This window comes from Drosophila hydei, unplaced genomic scaffold, assembly GCF_003285905.1.
Source record: "Drosophila hydei strain 15085-1641.00,03,60 unplaced genomic scaffold, DhydRS2 tig00000060-arrow-pilon, whole genome shotgun sequence".
Taxonomy (NCBI): domain Eukaryota; kingdom Metazoa; phylum Arthropoda; class Insecta; order Diptera; family Drosophilidae; genus Drosophila; species Drosophila hydei.
This window is the reverse complement of record NW_022045656.1, coordinates 8,690,060-8,712,588: the sequence shown is the minus strand read 5'-3', so window position 1 is coordinate 8,712,588 and position 22,529 is coordinate 8,690,060. Positions and strand designations below refer to the sequence as shown.

General features: G+C 38.9%; 1 protein-coding gene across 8 annotated transcripts; it reads left to right on the top strand.

Moving 5' to 3' along the window:
* Positions 1–108: 108 nt before the first annotated feature.
* Positions 109–21,756, top strand: LOC111602545 (atypical protein kinase C). 8 transcript variants are annotated; one of them, XM_030226092.1, is made up of 10 exons: positions 109–399; positions 1,264–1,631; positions 1,700–1,820; positions 17,208–17,258; positions 17,333–17,418; positions 17,795–18,751; positions 18,812–19,006; positions 19,730–19,851; positions 20,622–20,748; positions 21,528–21,756. In XM_030226092.1, exons 2-9 carry the CDS (start codon positions 1,422–1,424, stop codon positions 20,707–20,709), a joined length of 1,830 nt encoding a protein of 609 aa, XP_030081952.1. In that variant the 5' UTR covers positions 109–399; positions 1,264–1,421; the 3' UTR covers positions 20,710–20,748; positions 21,528–21,756. The 8 variants fall into 8 exon arrangements, with proteins under 8 accessions (XP_030081952.1, XP_030081953.1, XP_030081949.1 ...); XM_030226093.1 differs by lacking the exon at positions 19,730–19,851 and adding an exon at positions 20,392–20,507 and having other exon boundaries at positions 113–399; XM_030226089.1 differs by lacking the exons at positions 109–399; positions 1,264–1,631; positions 1,700–1,820 and adding exons at positions 6,244–6,314; positions 12,233–12,888; positions 13,563–14,499.
* The last annotated feature ends 773 nt before the right edge of the window (positions 21,757–22,529 follow it).

Here is a 22,529-nt window from a genome sequence, read left to right as displayed (position 1 = left end):
ATCGATAATTCTATTGAATAAAATTCTAGCGATAGGTATCAAAATTTGCGCCATCGATAAATATTTAAATTTATGTAGTCCCACCATTAGTTTTCAGCATAAAACAGCGCAATTTGTTAGCAACATACAGCCACACTTGTTGCATTCATATAAAATGTTAAAATTATTTAAACAAAATTGATGGCAGACAATAAAATTAAAAGTGCGTGGCCTTAAACCGTTTATTTAATTATGTGTGGCTCTTTAGTTGAGTGCAATTAAGATTTCTGTTTCTGTACGTGCCGTGTTCCATTTACATTAGTATTTTCTCTAAGTGTGTGTGTGAGTGTGAGAGAGTGCGCTTATTGCCATTGCCTTGTGCGGCATTTTTGGTTAAACAAATTGCGACGACTAACAAAAGTAAGCATAATTAGGTGAAATTAAGTAAGTCGACGGTTTATTGTCTTGCAAAAATATAAATGCAAATAGAAATTCAAGAAAAAGCGGCAACACAGCCCAGATTTTAAATGCAAATGAGGCAAAGAGAAGAAAAGAGGAAAAAATACAGGTTGTCGCTGCTACGCTTTGGCATTTGTTGGCTTGGCTTGGCTCTCGCTCTGCCGTTGCTCTTATTATTGTTGTTGTTGTATTGGACTTGGCTGCCTTTTTAGTTGGTCAATGCACGGCGTTAATTAAAGCTATATAAATTCTCGTTGTTTGTGGGCCGAGGGCCGTGTTTGCGCAATAAGTAACTGCTTAACGTTTCTGTTGTTAAGCTATGTGTTCTAATTTTCCTTCTTATTTTTATTTCTTATGCGCTACTCTCAGCAGTGGGCGTAACGCCTTTTAACATTTGATGCTATGAATCATGGCATTGCAATGTTAGTTGGCAGTAAAAAATATTTTCGGCACAAACAACGGCAGCAACAACAACAGACACCTGTGGCATCTTGTTTATGCTGGGCAGCTTGAGCCGGTGCGGTTCGGAAGTCAAATTTGACAGCTGCGTGGCGCATCCTAAAATGAGATTTGAATTAAAAAAGCTTTGCATGAGAGAAATACGCTTTTCATCTTAAGCTTTACCGCGCGTGTGTGAGTGTGTGTCTGATGCAGCTCAAACGGGTGGGGGGCAAAGCAAAGCACTGTTAAAGCACAGTATAACAGCGCTGTTAAATTTAACGCGAATATGTTATCGTTCAAGAAGGAAAACTAAATTTCAAATATATATTATATAATTATTGTTTTTATGTAATTAATTTTTTTGCTAATTTTATATTCTTGCAGTTCGTTTTCTGTGATTCCTGTACCCGTTTGAATACAACTTTAAGGATAATAAATATTTATATATATATATATATATACAACAAAGAGAGCTCAATAAATTTTACGGACAATAAGTTCACGCCTCCGTCTCAATTGTCGCTGTGTACGTTTCCGTCCCAATGCAGAAAATGCCCTCGCAAATATTAAACGATGGCAGTGGGTCTGGCAGTTTGAACAATGCGGCTTCATTGCTGGGCTCTTCGCCCAATTCCATTACAGTGAAGACTGCTTACAATGGTCAAGTCATAATAACGACCATCAATAAGAACATTACCTACGAGGACCTCTGCTATGAGATACGCAACATTTGCCGCTTTCCCATCGATCAGGTGACTCACATCATATCCGTAGCATTATCTTGACTTTATTGTAATTGTGTTTTAACCTTCTGATATAGCCCTTTACCATCAAGTGGGTGGATGAGGAGAACGACCCGTGCACCATATCAACGGACATGGAACTGAATGAAGCCATACGATTATACGAGATGAACTACGATTCCCAGCTAGTTATACATGGTAAGTGAAAAAGTTATCGCTTATCTGTATCAATATATAAATATATATGTGTAAATGCTTATGCTATTGTAAGCACTTTATTTGATCAAACTGATAAGACCAAGACACACTGCCCAGTTATGTGTCACTCGTGGGTTATTCTTGAATGTCATAAAACATAAAAGATATTCCGACTTAAGCTGTTGCTATATATAATGAGGAAAGACATATATGAAAATATTCATTCCATCTTTCTTTATCAAAGTATTTTAACTATAAATCTTGATTCTAAAAACATCAATGAACAAGTTTATGATTGCTTGAATGAAATTTTTGTGCCCGCATATTATGCACACACAGCTTGCAAGCTTTGTATATATATAAATTGTAATTGAAATGCTTATTTGTTAATGTGTTTCAAGTGTTTTCTAAATGCATTTCGCCAATCGTTAACTAAATGAGGCAACTTCGCCACAGTCTGGCTTGGGAGCTTACTGTTCATAAATTAAGTTTCTCATGAAGTTTTTTAAAATTTAAAAACATTTTATAATTTGTGAAGTCACAATTGATTATTATAAATAATATAAAAATTATATAATAATGCAACATAAGAAAATATAAAATTAATAATAATAATATATAAAATATATAATATATATATAAAAATAAAATAATAAGTAAATACTATTCTCGGACTGCCTCCCACTTTGGCACCAGGTCCTAACGCGCATTAAGCTTCTAGGTAGAGCCCTGCAGACTCTTTTCCATTTGCTCTAATATAGTCGCTGACTTCAGCGACAATTTATTCTTAACATAATATTTATAACTCAACATATATATATATATATATATATATATATATATATATATATATATATATATATATATATATATATAATAAAAATGATATATAATATAATATAATTCTGCTTATATGATTTCGAATAGAATTGTTTTTAACTCGAAGTTCAACTAGAAGTCTTAGATAAACGAACTGAACTATGCTCCATATATCATGTCTCCATAAAGATTTAAGTTAAAATGGGAGCTTTTAAAAGCTGGTTATACTACACTTATAAAAATCTACAACTTTGTCTAACTTAAATTCGTATTTCCACATTTTAGTAAGAGCTAAAATTTTTGTAATATGGCTGAATTTATTATTTTAATTCAGATTGCATAATATTGAAATATATAAAAAAAAATAGAAACTTGAAAAGAAATTAAAACACTTTTTCAAGAGCTTCGAGCAATTTAAAGATAAATTAAGAACAGTTCAAAATATAAATAAAAGCTAGAAATGCATTGCAAGGAATTCACATTTACTAACGCTGAATGTTTATGTGCCGTAGTTGCCATAATAAAGTTAACAAAAACCGTTAATTAAGAAGTAAATTTATAAACGAGCTTGTTTTCGGCCACAACAATTCTTTGAATTGTGGCTTAGGTACATGTGTGCACAGCTAAAAAGGGATTTGTTTTATGTTGCCAAAAGGCTTTTAGTTGGCAAATAACACACACACATACACACTCGCACACACACCCATTTGGCTCGAGCGAAAACTATGCAAAAGTTTTCTAGTTTTTATTTTTGTTGTAATTTTCACAAATTTCATTATCAACGTTTGAAATAGGTCGACTGCCTGGTGCTTTGGATGTAGCACAATTTAACCGCAATTTGGTGCACATTTTATCCTGGTTAAACAATATGCTGCTGCTCATTGCTTTATTAGCTCAATAAACCGTGGCTGCCATTGCCTTTTGGCCAACGCCTGTAGCTCCCTGCGGACCTACAGCATGCGCAAATTCAAACAGCAGTCGGCCATGTTAATAACATAAAATATTAATTAACTTGTGCAGGCAGATACACTACAGGCACACACACACACATATACACCCACACACACACCCACACACACTCGCTTGGCTGCTGGCTAAATGCTTTGCTCGCCTCCTTTAGGTAAACTCTGGTTTCGTTCGCATCTCACTTGTCTTTTCGCTGTTGTTCTTAAATGTTTTTTTTGCTTTTGTTGCTGGTCTCATCATATCTGCTCTTTGACCCGATTTGCTGCTGCCGGCTTCGTTTATAATTCATTATAATTAAATTGTTTGCTGGCAGCTCGGTTAGCTCCGTTTTCAAAAATTTAATTTTTGTGCGGCTTATTTTAGCTGCTTAGGCAGTGCAAGCACGCCTCAAAGGATACACTCACACTCGCACACACACACATATTCCATCTGCTTAGTTAACTGTCTGCGCTTAATTATCCTTGCCGCAAAAAGTTTTTGGCTTGCGCCCCATTCGAAATTTGCCTAATGACAAAAACAAAATGTTTCGACTACAACAATAAATAACTGCAAAACACGTTCAACAACAACAAAATGAGACAACACCAGAATTTTATTATGTTTTTGCTACCAAATTAACATTTTAAGAGCTTACAAATTTTTTTTATTTTTTATTTTTACTTCGTTTTTGCAATTAGTAAAAAGACTGCCTTAACTCTTAATGCATTTTAATTTAAACTTTTTTATAGAATGCTTTACGAGTAATTAAGAATTCTGTAAGATATAGATTTGAGTTAAATTATTTTATATACTAAAAATATAAATGTGAATAAAAATCAGTCAAAAACTATATAAAATATATTTAAATTAAAAATTTCTAAATACTCTAAAGATATAAAATAAATATTTGATTAGATTGAAACATATCGAAACAAATCTGAATCGGAATCTGGAATATATTAATTTTTCAATCAAAATGCCATTTCAATCAAATAGCTGTGTTAGCGCACACAGACTGTACTTCTATAATTATGCTTGAATATATTTTTGAGGTTTACTAGCTAAAAAGTTCAATGTTTGCTTATCACTTGCCGTTATCTATATTTGATTTATGAACAGAGAAGTTTGGGTTTTTATAGATATCGTTGGGTAGGTTCAAATTCTAATTCATGCTTCGAAAGTTTATCGTTATTACGGCGTAGTTTTTTTAGGTTGCAGCAAAGAGCACAAAACTGAGTTCAGCTAGCAAAAAAAAAACTGTAGCAGATATAATTTCGCCACCGCGAAACACTCAGCAAAGTTTGAAATGTTTTAGGTGTTTTTTTGTGGCAACAGGGGCAGCAGGAGCAGCAGGATTCCGGCTTCCTGGTTGTCCTCTACATATTCCTATCTATGTATATTTCCACGATTTGCTGTTGCTGCTCTTGTTGTTTTGTAGCCACGTGTGAAAAAATGCGGCTTAAAATGTATTAAAAGCATTTTCTGTGCGGTTTTCTCTCCGGCTCCAGTCTGTGTGCTAACATATTATGCTACAACTACTACAGAGACACATGTACATACATATACATATACAAGCTTGCCACAAAACTCATACAAGCGCCTTAAAAGCATTACACGACGCGACTGTTGATGTTTTGCTACCTTTGCATGTTTGTTTTTGTAGTTATTGTTATTGCTGTAGTTGTTGGTGCTGTTGCTGCTGTGTGTTGATTAGTAAATGGTCATGTATGTATGTGTGAGGCTGGCGTTTTTATAAGTCGTTGTTTTGGTTGCCTTGTGTTTTGTATTCTACCTTCCGGTTTCATCTCCGGCTAACAATGAAGCGTCTGCCCTCTTTGTTCCGCTCTCTTGTACACGCGCGCGCTCTCTTTCTCTTTATCTCAGTGGCTGTCGTTATAATTTATGCGCCTGCAATATGGCAACGCTGCCCACATGCACACACATGCACAATCAAACGCACACGCACGCAACAAACTTTATCCAGGCGTACAAGCTTTGAAACACATAAGGTCGATATACAAGATGCCCTCACGTGTGAGCGAGATAGACTGATTGCGCGAACAAGAGAAAAATTTCCCTGGCATAGCGGTGACTGTGAAATAACAAAAAAGGAAAAAAACAGCTGAGCGCTGGCTGACAGCATTGCCAGCTAAGCTTTTGAGTACGCTCAACTGCTGGCAATGCTGCGCCGGCGTTTGGCTTTTACTAGGCGGCTGCCAAAGTTTCAAAGGAAGTGAAATTGAGCGCAAGTGCAGGAGCAGAACTTTAAAAGGCGTCCGGCGCTTTTTTTGCTGTTGCTGCTGCCTGCGTCACCTGACATTGAACAGCGGGCAGACACACACACAGAACCATACACAAACACACAGACCTTCATTCTGTGTGTGTGTGCGAAAATATCCCTAGCAAAAGTTTTGGTCTGCGTCGGCATTCGTCGTCCTGTCGCAACACTCGCGCCGTAACTGTTCGCCTGTCTGGAAGTGCCGTGCGGAAAGAATAATACGGGCCGAATAATAAAAAAAAGCTTCGCTTTTTTCCTGCTGTTGCTAACGTCGCGTCGTCGCGCACAGCAAATATACCAAACCTACACACACACACACACCCGCATATATAAATTATACATAATAATATAATATATATAAATATAAAAACTGAGTGAACTTAACTAAAACGTTGTCAATTGTCGACACAAAAACGTGAAACACCAAGTTAAAGGGTTTGCTAAATTTTGTGGTATAAACTCCAACTTCATTTGCTGCAAAAAAAAAAGAAGAAAAACGAAGTAAAAAAAAATTGAATGAAAAAAATCAATTGGCCCAAGGGAATATATATATATATATATTATTTGACTGGCATCGCATTTGGATCTGCTTGGCTTTTTGATTAGTTTGCACCCGCCCCCGTCTTATATGGCCGTGTGCAACGGGGCGTATGAATGCTGAACTGATCCGAATGGCAATCAAAGTATATTTTATTGTATTTATGCGGTCTTTTGACTGCCTTGAATTATTCAAAGGTCTGACTGAGGCAGCGCCGATTTGAGTGTGTGATTAAGCAGTGCTTGAAGCTTGTGATTTGGGAACTTGAAATTGAGTTAATATAGAATATAAACTTAATCAATCAAAGCGCCTAAGACTGCTTGATAAAGACTTATTGACTATCTATGATTAAGGATATCTTGACTCATTTTGAAACCATTATTTCTATATATTTGTAACCTTTGCACTGCAATGTTTAGTCTAAAATCTTTCTTTAAAATATTAGCGAATCAGCTCGAAAGTGTGTGCGGGCGCTGGGGAACGTGAACGTGTTGTCGCCCTTCAATTTGGAGCTATACCCGCAAGGCATGTGTCATGTTTTACATTTGTCACTTAATCAAATTCTTGGCTGCGTCTGTGGATGCGGTTGATGTTAACGGCGCACCTCGTCGGTGGCGCTGAGCACCAAAATCGAATCATTGATTTTCATTTGCTTCGCTGATTCGTTATTTCGGCTGCTGTGCCGCAGACACAGGCAGCCAAACAAACAAACACACAGACAGGCGGCAGAGGCAACAAAATTGAACGAAAAAAACAGTCAGTGTGTGTGTGTGTGTGTGTGTGTGGCAGTGGTATGCTCACACCAAACTTGACCCTAGCAGGCATTTGCACTTCATCCAAGCGTTGATGACGCCGTCGCCTGCCTGCATTACATGCCCAAAAGCTGTCTAGGCCAAAAAGATGCCCAAATACTTGCTACTTGACCAGGCTAACACACACACACACAGACAGGCACTCACATGTGTGTGTTTATCCCTGTATGTGTGTCAGTGTGTTGCCAAGACGCTGCAGGGCGCACAATTTGCTCTTACTCTCACGCTCTCTCTCTCTCTCTCTCTGCTTTCTCTTTGTGTTTGTGTGTGAAAATCAAAAGCCCAAATCGACAAATTTGTTGGCCAAGCTGTCGCCTTCAAACGCGCTGCCATTTAAACTCGTTGTTGCCGTTGTTGTTGTCGCTGGCAATCAACACATTTACATTTTGACATTGCATACTTTTTGGGGCCAGCTTCGGCTTAGCCCGACTGGCTCCTATGCCCGCCCCTCTTCCGAACGTGGCACATTATGATTGTTTGGCTTATTTTAATGATGCCATTGGGCTTAATGAAATTATTGTTAGCACTCAGAGCGGCCGCCCTCGCCGTCGCCCGGCCTCTCTGGCAAAGTAGCCTCGTTTCGAGTTACCTCCACGAGCGTTACTTAAGTATGCACATGACGTACATTTTGACTCGTTTTGCATGCATGGCCAGCTTCAGCTTCAGAATGTTTCGTTCTCTGCTCCTTGGCGTAATGTTGTTTCTCGGGTTTCTTTTTGCTTACTTGAGTTTGCTCTTTCTTATTTGTGGCGTGAAATTTTACAGTGTGAAGTGTTTCCGCTTTATGCGAAGGCGTCCAAATATCGGACGCAGGTGGCCCAGCAAAATGGCCAAACATCAGGCAGTCAGGCGGTCAGGCGGGCAAGCTGGCTCCCAGGCACAGGCACTTACAAATTTACGGTCCTTGTCGCCGCTGACGTCATTCGCAGGCAAATTTTTTGTTGCTTAACTATGGGTCAGAGAGGCTGCAGGATAGCAGAACGAAACCAAACCAAACCAAACCGAACCGAACCGCACACAAGAGCAATACACGGAACGTGGCTTTAAGATGGCCGCGTTTCGTTGTTTTATTTATCGTTATTATCGCTGGGAACTTGAGTGGATTTCGCTGGGGCGTGTCCTGATAAACATCAACGCTTGACTACACTGTGATGTAAGACCATTGTTTGCAGATACTTAAGCATTGTTGATTTGCCAATTTGGCAATTTGGCAATTTGGCAATTTGCTGAAGTAGCATTCCACAATATAGTTGAATTGATACTTTGGCCCGGCCAGCATTTAATCATTGAGCGTTCAATAACAATGGACTTTCAGTATATCATAATGCATTAATTATCAGCTATTATGCTAAGGGGTTTTGTGGTTTGAATAGCACTCGCTGTCGGTCGTAAATTATCTTCGCATCGTTCAGTATTCTGTGTATATATAAATTGATTGATTGGGCCATTAACAGCATTTCGTTTCGTTATGATTTGTTGACAATTTATGTAATTAAGAATTACTCAACGTGTTTCACATCAATTTCACTTGGATTACGTGTCGTATGAGTAACGTTGCTAATGTGCTAATCCTTGGCATTGCTAGAGAAGCTTCACAGTATTGAATGGCAAAGTTATCAATGGCTACGACTTATGATTATTGATTATTATTATGTATAATATTCACTAAGAGCTTACGGCTTACAAATATATATGTCATTGACTGAAAGATTTAATTATCATAATATATATGTAATATATACAATAAATATATTTAATTTTATATTTGAAAGTCGCTTCAATGAGCTCATAAAAAATGATAAGCAATCAATCAATAATATTAAATATGTTAATTAAATCTTTTTCTTATTTGTGCGTTTATTTTTATGATTTATTAATTATTTTTTATTTAAATTTATTAATTATTTTTAAATTAAATCTTTTTCTTATTTGTGCGTTTATTTTTATGATTTATTAATTATTTTTTATTTTATTATTTATATTTTTAAACCATTTGACTAGTCAGGGTCTTAAATATAAGGTAGATTCATATAATTTTATCTATCTATATTTTTTATACTCGCTTACAAAGTGAAAAAAGAGTATATTGGCTTTGTACAATGTACGTTTGTCTGTTCATTTGGCTGCTAGAGTCATTAGAGAAATTTGAGTACCCCTTATAAAGAATTCAAATGTTCTCGATGCGCTCAAAAAGGGCCTGGCTATGGGAAAATATATCTGGCATAGCTGAAACGCTATTTCCTAAGTGGCTTGGGACTTGAAATTAATCAAATATACATAATAAAAAAATTACAAAATATACAAATATATATATAATATATTCATATAAACAAAGCAAGGCCTAAAATGTATGGTATATACATAACTACACCAATAAGAGGCAGCTCGAATAAAACTATTATTCTATAGTTTTAAAGTTAGGGCAATTTGTTATGTGAGTGAGAGCTAACCAAATCTATTGGCATACCAAAAATAATATACATTCAGAGAAAATCTCTAAATTCCAAAGTTTTACAGCTAGAGTTACAAAGTTGGACAAAATTTAACTATATTGGAACTATAAAGTCGTATTATGCATTTATAACTATTATTATTATTATTTATTTATAATTTATAATCATTTTATAAATTATAGAAATTTTCAACTTTTCCTTTATAAAATCTTGAATTTATGAAAGTTACATATTAAATTTGTATATTTCATTAAAAGACAAATAAGGCAATATATAATCAGTTTTATGGCCCTTTTAGTAACTACTTCTATTTCAATTTGCATATACAGCCATAGAGCACACACTCTAAAGTCTAGCCAAGCCCAAATCGTATTGCAATAAGAGCCAATCCCTAAACTCGAAATTGTATAAATTTGTTTTTAGCCTAGGGCAATTAGATCATTAATTCATAAACTTTGTTTCAACGCTTTGTAAACACATAAATAACTGTTTAAGTCGCATAAATCTGCCAGCTATGAACACTCTGAGCTGTTGTCCCATTAAAGAGATAATAATGAAAGACTTTTAAACTAACGAATCAAATATTGTCTTTTTCAAGACAAATAACTAAAAATTCATAATTTCACAACTTTGTTGTGTTTGTGTGTGTGCGGAAAAGTTTGTTTCGTGATTTAATTGTGGCAGTTGGAAAAGTTTCTATTCAAGGATTAACCTCGTTTAGCTGAGGCAGGAAAGCGCACAGTCACTCGTATAAATTATATTCACATTTCGAGTTCATAGCAACGTCAAAGGATCTCTGGGGTTAGCCACTGATTGATTTACCGCACAAACTGTCGCTGATTGGGGCGCGGGGGTGTTGTTAATGCTGTGCAACTAACCAACTTGTCAGTTCATTCGCTGGCCCCCGCTCAGCCAGCCATTGCCAACCAACTGCATGCCCCAGCAGGAGCCGACCAATATTCATGCTCCAATTGCAGTCGCCAAACAATGCCTGGGAAGTGTGTTTATATTTAGCAAACGATGTTACCCAAAACACACGGCCACCCAACGGGCGGTCGGGCGGGCGGTCTCTGTGGGGCTTTATATTCCCAATTGGTATGGGCTTTTGGCCCTGGTCGGGCTTGCAACATCAGCATAAAAGTGGGGATCGACTGGCTTGTCACGACACAAACCACTTGCCTCAAGTGGATGCTGCTGCAGCACTGGGACCCCGCCTCCTTGGTCGCCTCGTTAATCATGTGAATTATGCATGAAAGTAGAGTACTTAATTTCAATTGTCTCAACAAGCTACAAGACCAACGACAACAACAACAACGACAACGACAACAACGTCAAGTAGTTTCGATGTGACCTACCAATACACTTGAAGAAATTTTCTATTTACACTTGACTGCACTGGGGAGGATTATATTGCATAGTTTCTCGGGTCGCTCTGGGAGTAAAATTTCCCTGCGCAGCCTGGCCATACACGCTCTCGCTCTCTCTGTCAATTCGATTCGCTCTCCTGCTCTAAATCATTTCGACTCTCTCTAGCTTCTTGGGCCTTCACGCCTTTGACAATTTGCAGCAACTTGTGCGCTCGTTTGACTTGGGTTCAATTGTTTGTGATTGTCGCAGCGTCGCTGCTTGTGTGCGCGTCTCTGTGTGATTGTATGGCTGGTCGTATATATATACATGTGTGTGTGTGTGTGTTCGCTTGCGTTTGTGTGCGCGCTTGAACAGAGTTGTCAGCTGTTTCGCTTGCATTTCGCCGCTTCGCTCCCTTTCCTTGCATAGTTTCGCTGCCTCTCTTTCGTAGCTGCTCTATGCTGCCCATTATTACACAATTTATATTTTTTTTAGGTGTGGTTTCTGCGGCGACAGCCGCGTCTGCATGACGCCCACTGCCGGCAACGCCCCGAACCGCCCATTGCCTGCAGTTTTTAATCAATCATTTTAAACTATAGAATTTGCACGCCAGGGGGCGCAGCTGTCGCTTGGCTTTGAAAACTTTTGCATTGCATAGTTTTAGGCGGCCCGTGGCGTTGCCTGTTCTCAACTGTAAATGCAGCAGCTGCAACAGCAGTTGGGCCTTGTCCCGGTTCTATTTTCCTTTTTTTTCTGCTAGCTTTCGTTTGTTATGTGCTGCCATGTGCCGCACAATTTGCACTTGGGCCAGCACAGTGGGACAGAAGTTGATTATTTTGTGCTAGTTGAAATTTATTTGCTGAAATGCTATTAATTAAAATGAAAGAGCGAAATCTACTGAGTAAAATATGAAAAACATTATTATATAATTTTATATAATTTTAATTTCTTTTGCTTTATAAATATTTCAAAACTGTTCTATTCATTGATTTAGATTTTTGATATTTTATTTAGCTATTTTAAGTAAGCTATAATGATAGGACTTGGTATATTGAGTATGACCTCTTGCAGCACATAAAATGATTGTTGAAATAGTTTTTGGCTAACAACACGGTTCGAGTTATATCACTTTTGTTCCACTGTGTAATTTGGTCAAAAGTTTTCATTCCCTTTGCCTTACTTTGTAATTCACTCTTTGTTGTGCTTGTTGACATTGCCAGTTTATGCAAATTTGCGGCAATTAATCGCAACTAACGGCAGTAGAAGCAACAGCAGCAGCAGCAGAAGCAGCGGCAACAGTAAAAGTCAAGTGCAAAACAAACCGAACCGTAGCGAAGCTTCTACGCGCCGCGTATAAAACTGAAACAACAACAACAACAACAGCAACAGACACACACGAAATATGGCTTGGGGCTATTGGTCCGCCACAACAGTGGATCGTGGACGCTCGCCACGCCGCTTGACGCAGTGCACACCGTTGCCTGTGAATCTCGTGCAGCAGGAAGAGGAGGAGGAGCAGCCGCCATGTTTGCCACAACAACAACAACAACAGCAGCAGTCGCAACAGCAGCAGCAGCAACAACAACAGTCGCAGCAGTCACAGACCTGCCCCAGCACCCCCTCGGCCAGTCAACAAGGCGGCGGCACTCTCTGCTACAGTCCCACATGTCGTTCGCGCTGCTCCAGCCCCTGTCCGGGCTCGCCGTGCGGCTCGATAACGCCGCCGCCGCCGCCGTTGCTCACATCCTCGCAACAGCATCTCCATCAGCACTCGAACAAGAATTGTCCGGCCGCACAGCAATTGCTCACGCATTTGGATTACGCGGCACGCAGACAGTCCCTGGACCAGCTGGACAGTCCGCAGGTACTGAACACGGTACTACAATGAATAGGGCACTAGAGCTGAGCATGATTTGAGCAGCCATTAAAGAGACATCCATTCATGTTTAGAAAAGTCTAGGAAAATGATTCTGAAAATTAATTAAAATCTTTTGAAAATTAACTATAATTGCATAAGACTAGAAATTGTTAAGCTTCGATAGAGTTTTAAATAAAAAATAGACTGAAAAAGTTATTTGATAGAAAAGTTGTTCAAAAAATATATAGAAATATTCAGATATCTAGTTCGATATATTTTATATGAAATTTGTAGTAGACAAATTCTATCAATGAATGAATTCATATTGCAATCGAATCAGTTTCAAATTACTATATAATATTTCTAATTCCAGAATATATTTTTAGAAAATATTTTAAAAATTTTAAAAATTTAAAATAGTTTAGTTTATTTTATAATGAAACTGAAATCAATCCATCTTAAAAATTAATTCTATAAAATTCTTATAAAATTCCTATAAAATTTGGCTAAACTTGTGTTCGAGCCAAGAAGTTTTGAGGCCAAAAGGCATGGCAGTCGTGCCAAGGTAATGAAATAATTGATGTAACAAATTGAATGGGTCAAGTCAAGGCAATGAAGGCTATAAATCATGCACAGCTCTCTCAGGACTTGAGCGTAACCAACTGACATTTGTGTTCCTTTTTGTGTGACAGTCGAAGTACTTTGATATCCAGGCCAATCAGCTGTCGGACATCATGTGCCGCGGCGCTGTGGTCAGTTCCATACAGTCGGCCAACAATACGCTGACCAGAGGCGTCTCGCTGCACAGTCGCAGCGGTAGCGCCCATGGCAGCCATCACAGTCACAGTCATCATGGCAGCGCCCACGGCTCGTTGGGCTGCCTGCAGGGCGGTGTGGGAGTAGGCGTGGGCACAGGCAGCACCGGCAGCATTGGCATGATGTCCGCCAGCCACATTGACACCGGCGATTACGATGTGCCGCATCCGCATCCATATACGCATCATTATATGCAGACGACGGCATCCGTGACGCCGCCGCATGCAACGCTCAGCAGGCCGGGATCGGCTGGTGCCGTTTGCACCGGCCACGATTCGGGCTCCGACTCGAGCCAGGGCTGCGGTGGCTCCATCATGGGTGGCATGCTGGTAATGGGCCATGCCGGACACATGGGCAGCCTGGGGCATCATAGCACCGGGAGCGGTTCGCTGGGTCGCTGCTCGAGTCGCTGCCACAACACCACCACCACCGACGACTCCGGTGGCGGCAGCAGCGGCGGTGGTGGTGGTGGCATCGGCGCCACTGTTGCTGTCGGCGGTCCCGGCATGCTCATGGACTATCATCATGGCCATCATAGCGGCAGCGCTGGCAGCGGCCTTAATGGCTGTGGCGCCGGCGGCAGCATCGCTGGCGGCAGCATTGGAGGACGCAGCAGCGTCCTGGGCACCATACACAATGGCCACGGCCATCATCATCAGCAATACCATCACGAGTGCATCCACTACGAGCGTCTGCCTATTCCCGTGCCTATTCCCACGGTTCCCATGGGCGTTACGCAACAGCAGCAACACCAGATGCCCTCGCAGCATCAGCTACAATCGGAGGAGGAGATCGAACCAGCCTATGCAACAGGTATGCAGTCCATGCAACTTAGTTGAAACTTTGCCGCCTTTGTTCGACTCAAAAGTGAAGCGAATGAAGATTTCTACAATTTTGAATGATTCCCTTGACTTCAGTATAGAAAGTGCGATGTAAAAGAAAAATTATAATATATTTATTTAAATTGTTTTTCGTTTATTTTTTGCTTAACTTAATATGAATATTCATCTTAAGATGTTGAAAACATAGATGAAAATATTCACCTGTTATCTAAGTTTATATAAATATTTATAACAATTCCTGAGTCTAAAGCACTTTAAAATAGTTGAACACATTTGAATATTATTTTGTTGAACCTGAATGCAGATAACGTTTATTGTAGGTGTTGAAAACCCGTTTTTATTCCAGCATGTGCCGTGATAGATTTAACAAATTTTGTGATTAATAATAGTTTTGTTATTATTAAATATACATTATATATTTTTAAAAAATGTTTATGTAAATATATTAAACAATTTTTTTATTCATACAAATATTAAATTAAGGTCTCAACATCATTAAGCAGAATCCTATAAAGATCAAAAGTCTTAAAGAATTTAATAATTTTTGCTGAAAGTAATTCCCTATAATAAACTTTATAAGCAATATATATGATGACATATAATATAAAGTATTAATTTTTCCATACATCAAATCAATTTAAATATCTCATAAGAAATTCAAACATCATATCTTGGTTATAAAACCAGTTTTAAGCTCTAAACAAATGTCGCGAGAAAATCTTTAACTAAATCAAATAAGACGCAGTTCTTATTTGAAATAGCCCAATAGGAATTTGCGCTTCTTTGAGCACACTAATTTCCAACCCTGATCTTATCGTCTGCGCTATTCGTTGCGCTCTCACTTGCTCCCAATTAGTCTTCTGCACGTCGTCGACCGATTCTTGTGACATTTCAATAGCCTCTTGAGTCTGTTAATTCTGTTTTCTTTTATTCTATCTTTTCCTTTTGTTGTACTTTTTGATTTCGGTTCTTTTGCTCGCGTTTGGCTACTTTGCCGCAGTTCGCAGCTGAAGCTCGCGCGGTTAAGACGGCTGTCGCGTGCCGCAGAGATACAAAAAAAAATTCGTAAACATAATTTCTGTCACTTGTTATTGGTTGCTTGTTGTTTGTTGTTTAACTAATTTCAATTGGCAACAGTTGCTGACGCCGCTGTCTGACCCGCGCTGAACTGCCGCACAGAAACACGATGATCATCTGGAGCGGTTTCTGTGAGGCGGCACAAATTTACAGCAGCCAAACAGCCAGTTTTATGAGCGGTGGAGTCTCGTGTTAGTATTGATCTGATAGAGCCACTTAAAGTGTCAATGGCTGTCTCTATTCGAGCGTGAGATCAGTGTGGAAGTATTTATGAATCAATAATAGACCCATTGACAGCTTATGGCCTTTGTTTTCTTACTTTTGTTGTTGTTTTTTATTTTTATTATATATTTATTTTATCGGCAGCAGCAATCAATATTTGTGTTTCTTATATGCCACATAGCTTCCATATGATGTTTGAAGTACATACAAAATGCGTTCCACATAGGTTCCACGTGCCTTCTGTATGAAATACATATTGCACATGCATAGCGCTTACGTTCCACGCACCTATTACACGCATGCCATTTACTGCACACACACTAATCCACACACGCACACTAATACGACCTTCGCACTTGCAATCCACTTGGTTCAGGGACTAAAGCGACTGCTGCATTGCGCGCCTTCTTAGCTAAGTTAGCTACTTATATTTCCCAATATTTTCATCAGGTCTATAAATTTACGGCGTTATCTGTAGCTATGAGTATGCCTATGCCTATGGCTATGGCTATATAACAACACCCATACAGATAGCACAAGCCAAACAAATTTTGTCATCCATACCAGAGTGTTCTGATAAGGCTGGCACCGTCGACCAGCAGCGGCAACAACAACTACGCACAACCTTCTCTGTGTATCTCTGTGCATTGTAGATAAACGCCTACCAGATATGCTATGTATGTACGTAATGTAGGTAGTCGATAGCTGATATGACATTAGAAACTGAGAATTCTAGGTCAATGCAAGGCATGGACTCTACTCGATCGGATTGCCACAATTGTGTGGCCTTGTGGCGAGTCAAATGTTGAAAGAACCAATTGAATGTGTGACTGATGTAGCTGAAACATCAAAACTCTTTGGCGCTGCGAACAATTGAGCTCAATTGAGACTTGGGACACTGAATCGTTGGTTGGACTCCTCGCCTGCACGGAAAACTTAATTAACTGAGGCAATTACTTGGAAAAGCTACTCAAAGAGAGCAGCCCTCTCGCCGGTTGTATTTTGTATTTTGTATTTTGTACATGGTGCGTGGCCGCCGCTCCGGAGATAAGAGTCGACCGACCGCTTAGTGTTTGTATGCCTCAGTCATGGAGTTGGTTCCGTCATGTTAACAGCTCACATCAGACACACAATTCACTGCAAATGTGGCTGGGCAAAAATCCATTTATAAGTAAACCAAAATAATATATATAGAAAATTCACGATAAAGATTAATTCAGTCTTCAGTCAATTAGATTGATAAGGCCAAGCTCGCACATGGGCAAAGCAACGGGCCGTAAGCATGACAAATAATTGAAAGTTAACAAATTGGACAATTATTCGACAACGACTCACATACATAAACTAATGTGACACCTTATTCAATTTGTATTTTTGCAGTATTTCCGAATGTTCCTCAAGCGCCGGGCTTGTCCTGCGATGGCGAAGATCGTAAGTAGCTAACTAGACGTGAATTCAATTAGCTCTGCTCTGCTAATCATGCCCTTCCCTTCACTCCCCTACAGGCAGCATCTACAGAAGAGGCGCTCGGCGCTGGCGAAAATTATATCGCGTCAACGGACACATTTTCCAGGCCAAACGTTTCAATCGCGTAAGTAGACACACATGGCTATCTGTTCGATATCTAATGGATACACCATTGCACTCTGGCTCAATGCAATAAAAACCTAAAGTCAATTGAAAAGCATGAAACGAGAATAGAAGTTAATAATAATAATAATAAAACTGTGTGATGATCTAATTTTTATGATTAATCGAAAAGCCCTTTGATTCGCCTCTTGACTTTATCGAACAACTTCAAGTTTCGTCAACAGACAAAAGCAAAGATTTGCTTTTAATTTATGCCAAGATTTTAGCTTTATTTTATAATTTATCTAAAATTTTTAAACTCAATGCTATTCTTTGAATTATGGAACTTTATGCTGAACTTGTTATACCAATAATAATTTTTATAATCCCCTTTGCAGCGCGCCTTCTGTGCCTATTGCCAGGATCGCATCTGGGGCCTGGGCCGTCAGGGTTTCAAGTGTATACAGTGCAAGCTGTTGGTGCACAAAAAGTGCCATAAGCTGGTGCAGAAGCAGTGCACCGATCAGCCCGAGCCGCTGGTCAAGGAGCGCGCCGAGGAGGTCAACGATCCGATGCCGGTGCCATTGCCACCGCTGCCATACGAAGCGGTTGGCGGCGCTGGCGATTCGTATGAGCCGCACGAGCATGCGCACATCGTTGTGCCGCCACCGCCGGAGGACTCCATGGAGCCGGCCACCCAGCGCCAGTATTCGTTGAATGACTTTGAGCTGATACGCGTCATTGGACGCGGCAGCTATGCCAAGGTGCTGATGGTGGAGCTGCGGCGTACGCGTCGCATCTACGCGATGAAGGTGATCAAGAAGGCGCTGGTCACCGACGACGAGGACATTGACTGGGTGCAAACCGAGAAGCATGTCTTTGAGACAGCCTCGAATCATCCGTTCCTCGTGGGCCTGCACTCTTGCTTCCAGACGCCCTCGCGCCTCTTCTTTGTCATTGAGTTTGTGCGCGGCGGCGACTTGATGTACCACATGCAGCGGCAGCGGCGCCTGCCCGAAGAGCATGCCCGCTTCTATGCTGCCGAGATCAGCTTGGCACTAAACTTTCTGCACGAGAAGGGCATCATCTATCGTGATCTGAAGCTGGACAACGTGCTGCTGGATCACGAGGGCCACATAAAGCTCACTGATTACGGCATGTGCAAGGAGGGCATTCGTCCGGGTGACACAACCTCCACATTCTGCGGCACACCCAACTATATTGCGCCAGAGATACTGCGTGGCGAGGACTATGGCTTCTCTGTGGACTGGTGGGCACTGGGTGTGCTGCTGTACGAGATGCTCGCTGGCCGCAGTCCCTTCGACATTGCCGGCGCCTCTGAAAATCCAGATCAGGTGAGCTTTACGGGTTTACCTTGTCGTAACTGTCTAATACCTGTTATTTGCCATTTGCAGAACACTGAGGACTATCTGTTCCAAGTGATTCTGGAGAAGACCATACGCATACCGCGTTCGCTGAGCGTCAAGGCTGCTTCCGTTTTGAAAGGTTTCCTCAACAAGAATCCCGCTGATCGCCTGGGCTGCCATCGCGAATCCGCCTTCATGGATATTGTAAATCATCCCTTCTTCAAGGTCATCGACTGGGAGATGGTAAGTCCAAGGCCAGCTTAAGTGGGCTCTATGTGTTTCTGTGTGTTTTGCGATGATGTCAGTGTTGATAATAATGATGATACTCGTTGTGCTTCAATCTGTTTAGTAAAGCTTATTTCAACATCTCAAATTGAATATTTGATAGACTCTGTTTAATTGAAGTTGAAGTTTGTAGATATTCCAGTTTTGTGAAGATTTTTAACGCCTTGAAAGATAAGTCTAAGATTTTCAGAAGCTTTAAAAGTGGCTGTAATTCAATCTGACAAACTGTTTCCATCTCTTTAATAAGCCATTTAAAATATAAGAAGAAACCTATATTCTATATATTTAAAATATAAGAAGAAACCTATGTTCTATACAGATCTGATCTGATCATTTGCTATAAATAGATCCCTTATATATCTGTTAAGAGAAAGAGAGAGGGTAAGACAGTGACTTTTATCGCAGAGTTATACCTTTAGATAAGCAAGCGAAAGGTAGATAAGAGAGCCCAAAACAAGTCTTGAAACTTTATTCGTTTAAAAATATAGACAATCATTTGATTTGGCAGGCAAGACCATAAATGCCAGAGGGAACATACGCTTGAAAAATCTGACTCAATTTTCTTAAAGTTCATATTCTGTGTTATTAATGTTGTGGTTATATTTATCAATATTGAGCCATTTGCTGTAATTTATAATACTAAGTGTTTATATATATATATATAATTTTGTGTATAAAAAGATTGCACAAAAGGAGGTACAACCGCCTTATATACCAAGCCTGGATCCTGGCGATCCTTATATGACAACAAACTTTGACGTTCAATTTACCAGAGAACCGGCTGAATTGACGCCAGACGATCCGTAAGTTTTGTGTCAAGAAAACAAAAAGAAATTTAAAAATACAAAAAAAAAAAAAACAATGCCTTCTAGTTTTGGTTATTTTGTTCTAATTGTACCACGACGCATGAGAAAATATCCTTAAAAAACTTTTAAACTGTAAAATAAATAATAATTTCATAGCATTAGTGGTCAGACTAACAGCAGGTAATGTTCGCTCTCAGCCACATTGTGAATTCGCCCCGCTGTCCCCTCTGTTATCAGTAAAGAACACGCCCTACTCCCCCGCTCGCTCTATCTACTTATCATCATTATCATCATCAATACACAGACACACCTACACATACACACACACAAGAACTCAGATGGACATGCATTTGAAATGTGTCCTGAGCCTTATTGAATTTGATTTTTACGTTTGCCGAAATTGGCTGGCACTATCTTTAGCTATAATCATATTATTTTTACTATCTTTGCATATATCCTGCGCACACACACACACACACATACACACTCTCGCAATATACGCACAACCAAACACACGCCAATTTCAACCTCATGCAGCTCGAACGCAAACAGGTTTCGCCTCCATTCAAGCCACGCCTAGACTCAGATCGCGATCTGGCCAATTTCCCGATCGAGTTTACCGGCGAACCGGTGCAGCTGACTCCAGATGATGAGTAAGTTTTTTGTTTTTTTTTTTTCTTTTGGTATTCCTTTCTATCCAATTCGACTATGACAATTTATGAACGCTCAAATGCTGATCTTGCTAATATATTGCTCTCTTCCTATAGCCATGTCATTGGCAACATCGATCAATCGGAATTCGAGGGCTTTGAGTATGTCAACCCCTTGCTGATGTCATTGGAGGATTGCGTCTGACACCACGAGACGTGTGATTTGCATCCATATAATATGCGTGTAAGTTAAGTTAAGGCACAGAATGTGGCTTAATTAAGTATTAAATATTTTTTTAATTAGTTTGTTTGAAAAGTTGATTAATTTCTTGTTCTGCTTTGTTGCAGCTTGAAGTTTAGATTTTTTTTTAATTTAAATGAGATTTAGTTGTTTTTAATCAGTCAAATGCTTGACTTGATTATTTCCTTTTATTTATATTAAAAGTAGCTTTTAGCAGTGTCCACAACTCAGACTCTTCCGTTTTTAGATGAACTTCCATTGTGTGCTCCCATTGTTTATGTAATTCAAATAAACTTTAATTGACAGCAACTGGTTTAACATGTTGTTAGATGAGCTGCTCACTTTGCCAGGCAAATAAAATTCTATGCAAATGCTTGCCACGTATATGTCCTTGCTTCCTAGTTTAGTTCGTTGCATGCCACAGCCCTGTAACATAGAAACATTTCATTTCATTTCAGTCAACGATTGTAGAAATGTTTTTAGCTTTTTTTTGTGTGACAACAAAATGTTGCAGATAGCTAGGTCATGTAGCTAACATGTTTCTTGCAGCAAATATGTAAGGAAAAAGTAACATGCTTTGTCAGCGACTGCAGAGCTAAATAAATGAACGAAAATGTCTCTCCTGACTGACTGAATAATATAAAAAAAATATATAAAAGCTGAAATATAAATTAAAATTAAACTAGAATATATAACCTTGTTAAATGCAAATGTTTGACAATTTCAAATATATTTTAATGCAGTTTTGTTATTTATATTAAAAAGAATTTGAACTTTTGCAGCTTTACGGCGAGGATTCCAGTGATTACGATTCTGTGGCTGACGATTTGAGTCTCCTGCATTTGAATAGCGCGGGAGGCGCAGCCAATACCAATAATAATATAAGCCAGCAGCAACATTATCGCCAACAGCAGCTGCCACAGGCGCAGCAATATCATCCATACTCACAGCAGCAACAGCAACAATTACAATTACAACAACAGCAGCAGCACCAGCAGCAGCAGCATCATCATAATGGTAACAATAACAATCATAATAATCAAATGCAAGCAAATAATAATAAAAGTCTACTGCAGCACATGTTTTGCCTTCCATTGAACTAATTAAAATAACGAATTAGATATTGAACAGCAACAAGAGCAACAGATAGCAGACAGCAACAACAACTAGCAAATGCAACAAAAATAATTAAACAAAACGAAAAAAAAAACAAAAACGTATATTAACAAAATTAAACAGTTATAATCTTCTATATAATGAAAAATGTCTTAAAGCAAACTACTTTCATACCAAAAAAAAAAAAAACAAAAAAAAATAAGTAAAGAAAACTGTCACAAGCTGCGAGTATTAAACTAAACTACAAATGATTACTTTACTATTTAAGCACCTAGGCAAGCTAGGCAAAATCTATGCATGCAACAAAAGAAAATAACAACAGCAACAAAAAAAACATTTCAAAACTCAATGCAAGACTTTTCAGCAACTTCACCCAAAAAGTATGCAACAAACACATTTTTAGCTAAAAAATTTACAACAAAATTATACATACAAGCGCGTCTAAACAAAATATATACATATACATATACATATGCATATAATTTTTAAATATTTAAAAGCAAGACATTTAATTTTACTACAAATTAACAAAACGAAAGAAAATAAAAATAAATAAAAAAATCAGATAGATAAACTAACAAAAGAAAGGAAAATCAATCGATTATATTTAAGCGCGTAATTATTATGTAAAATGTATGTGTGTTAGTGTTAGTGAGCAGAAAGGTTTT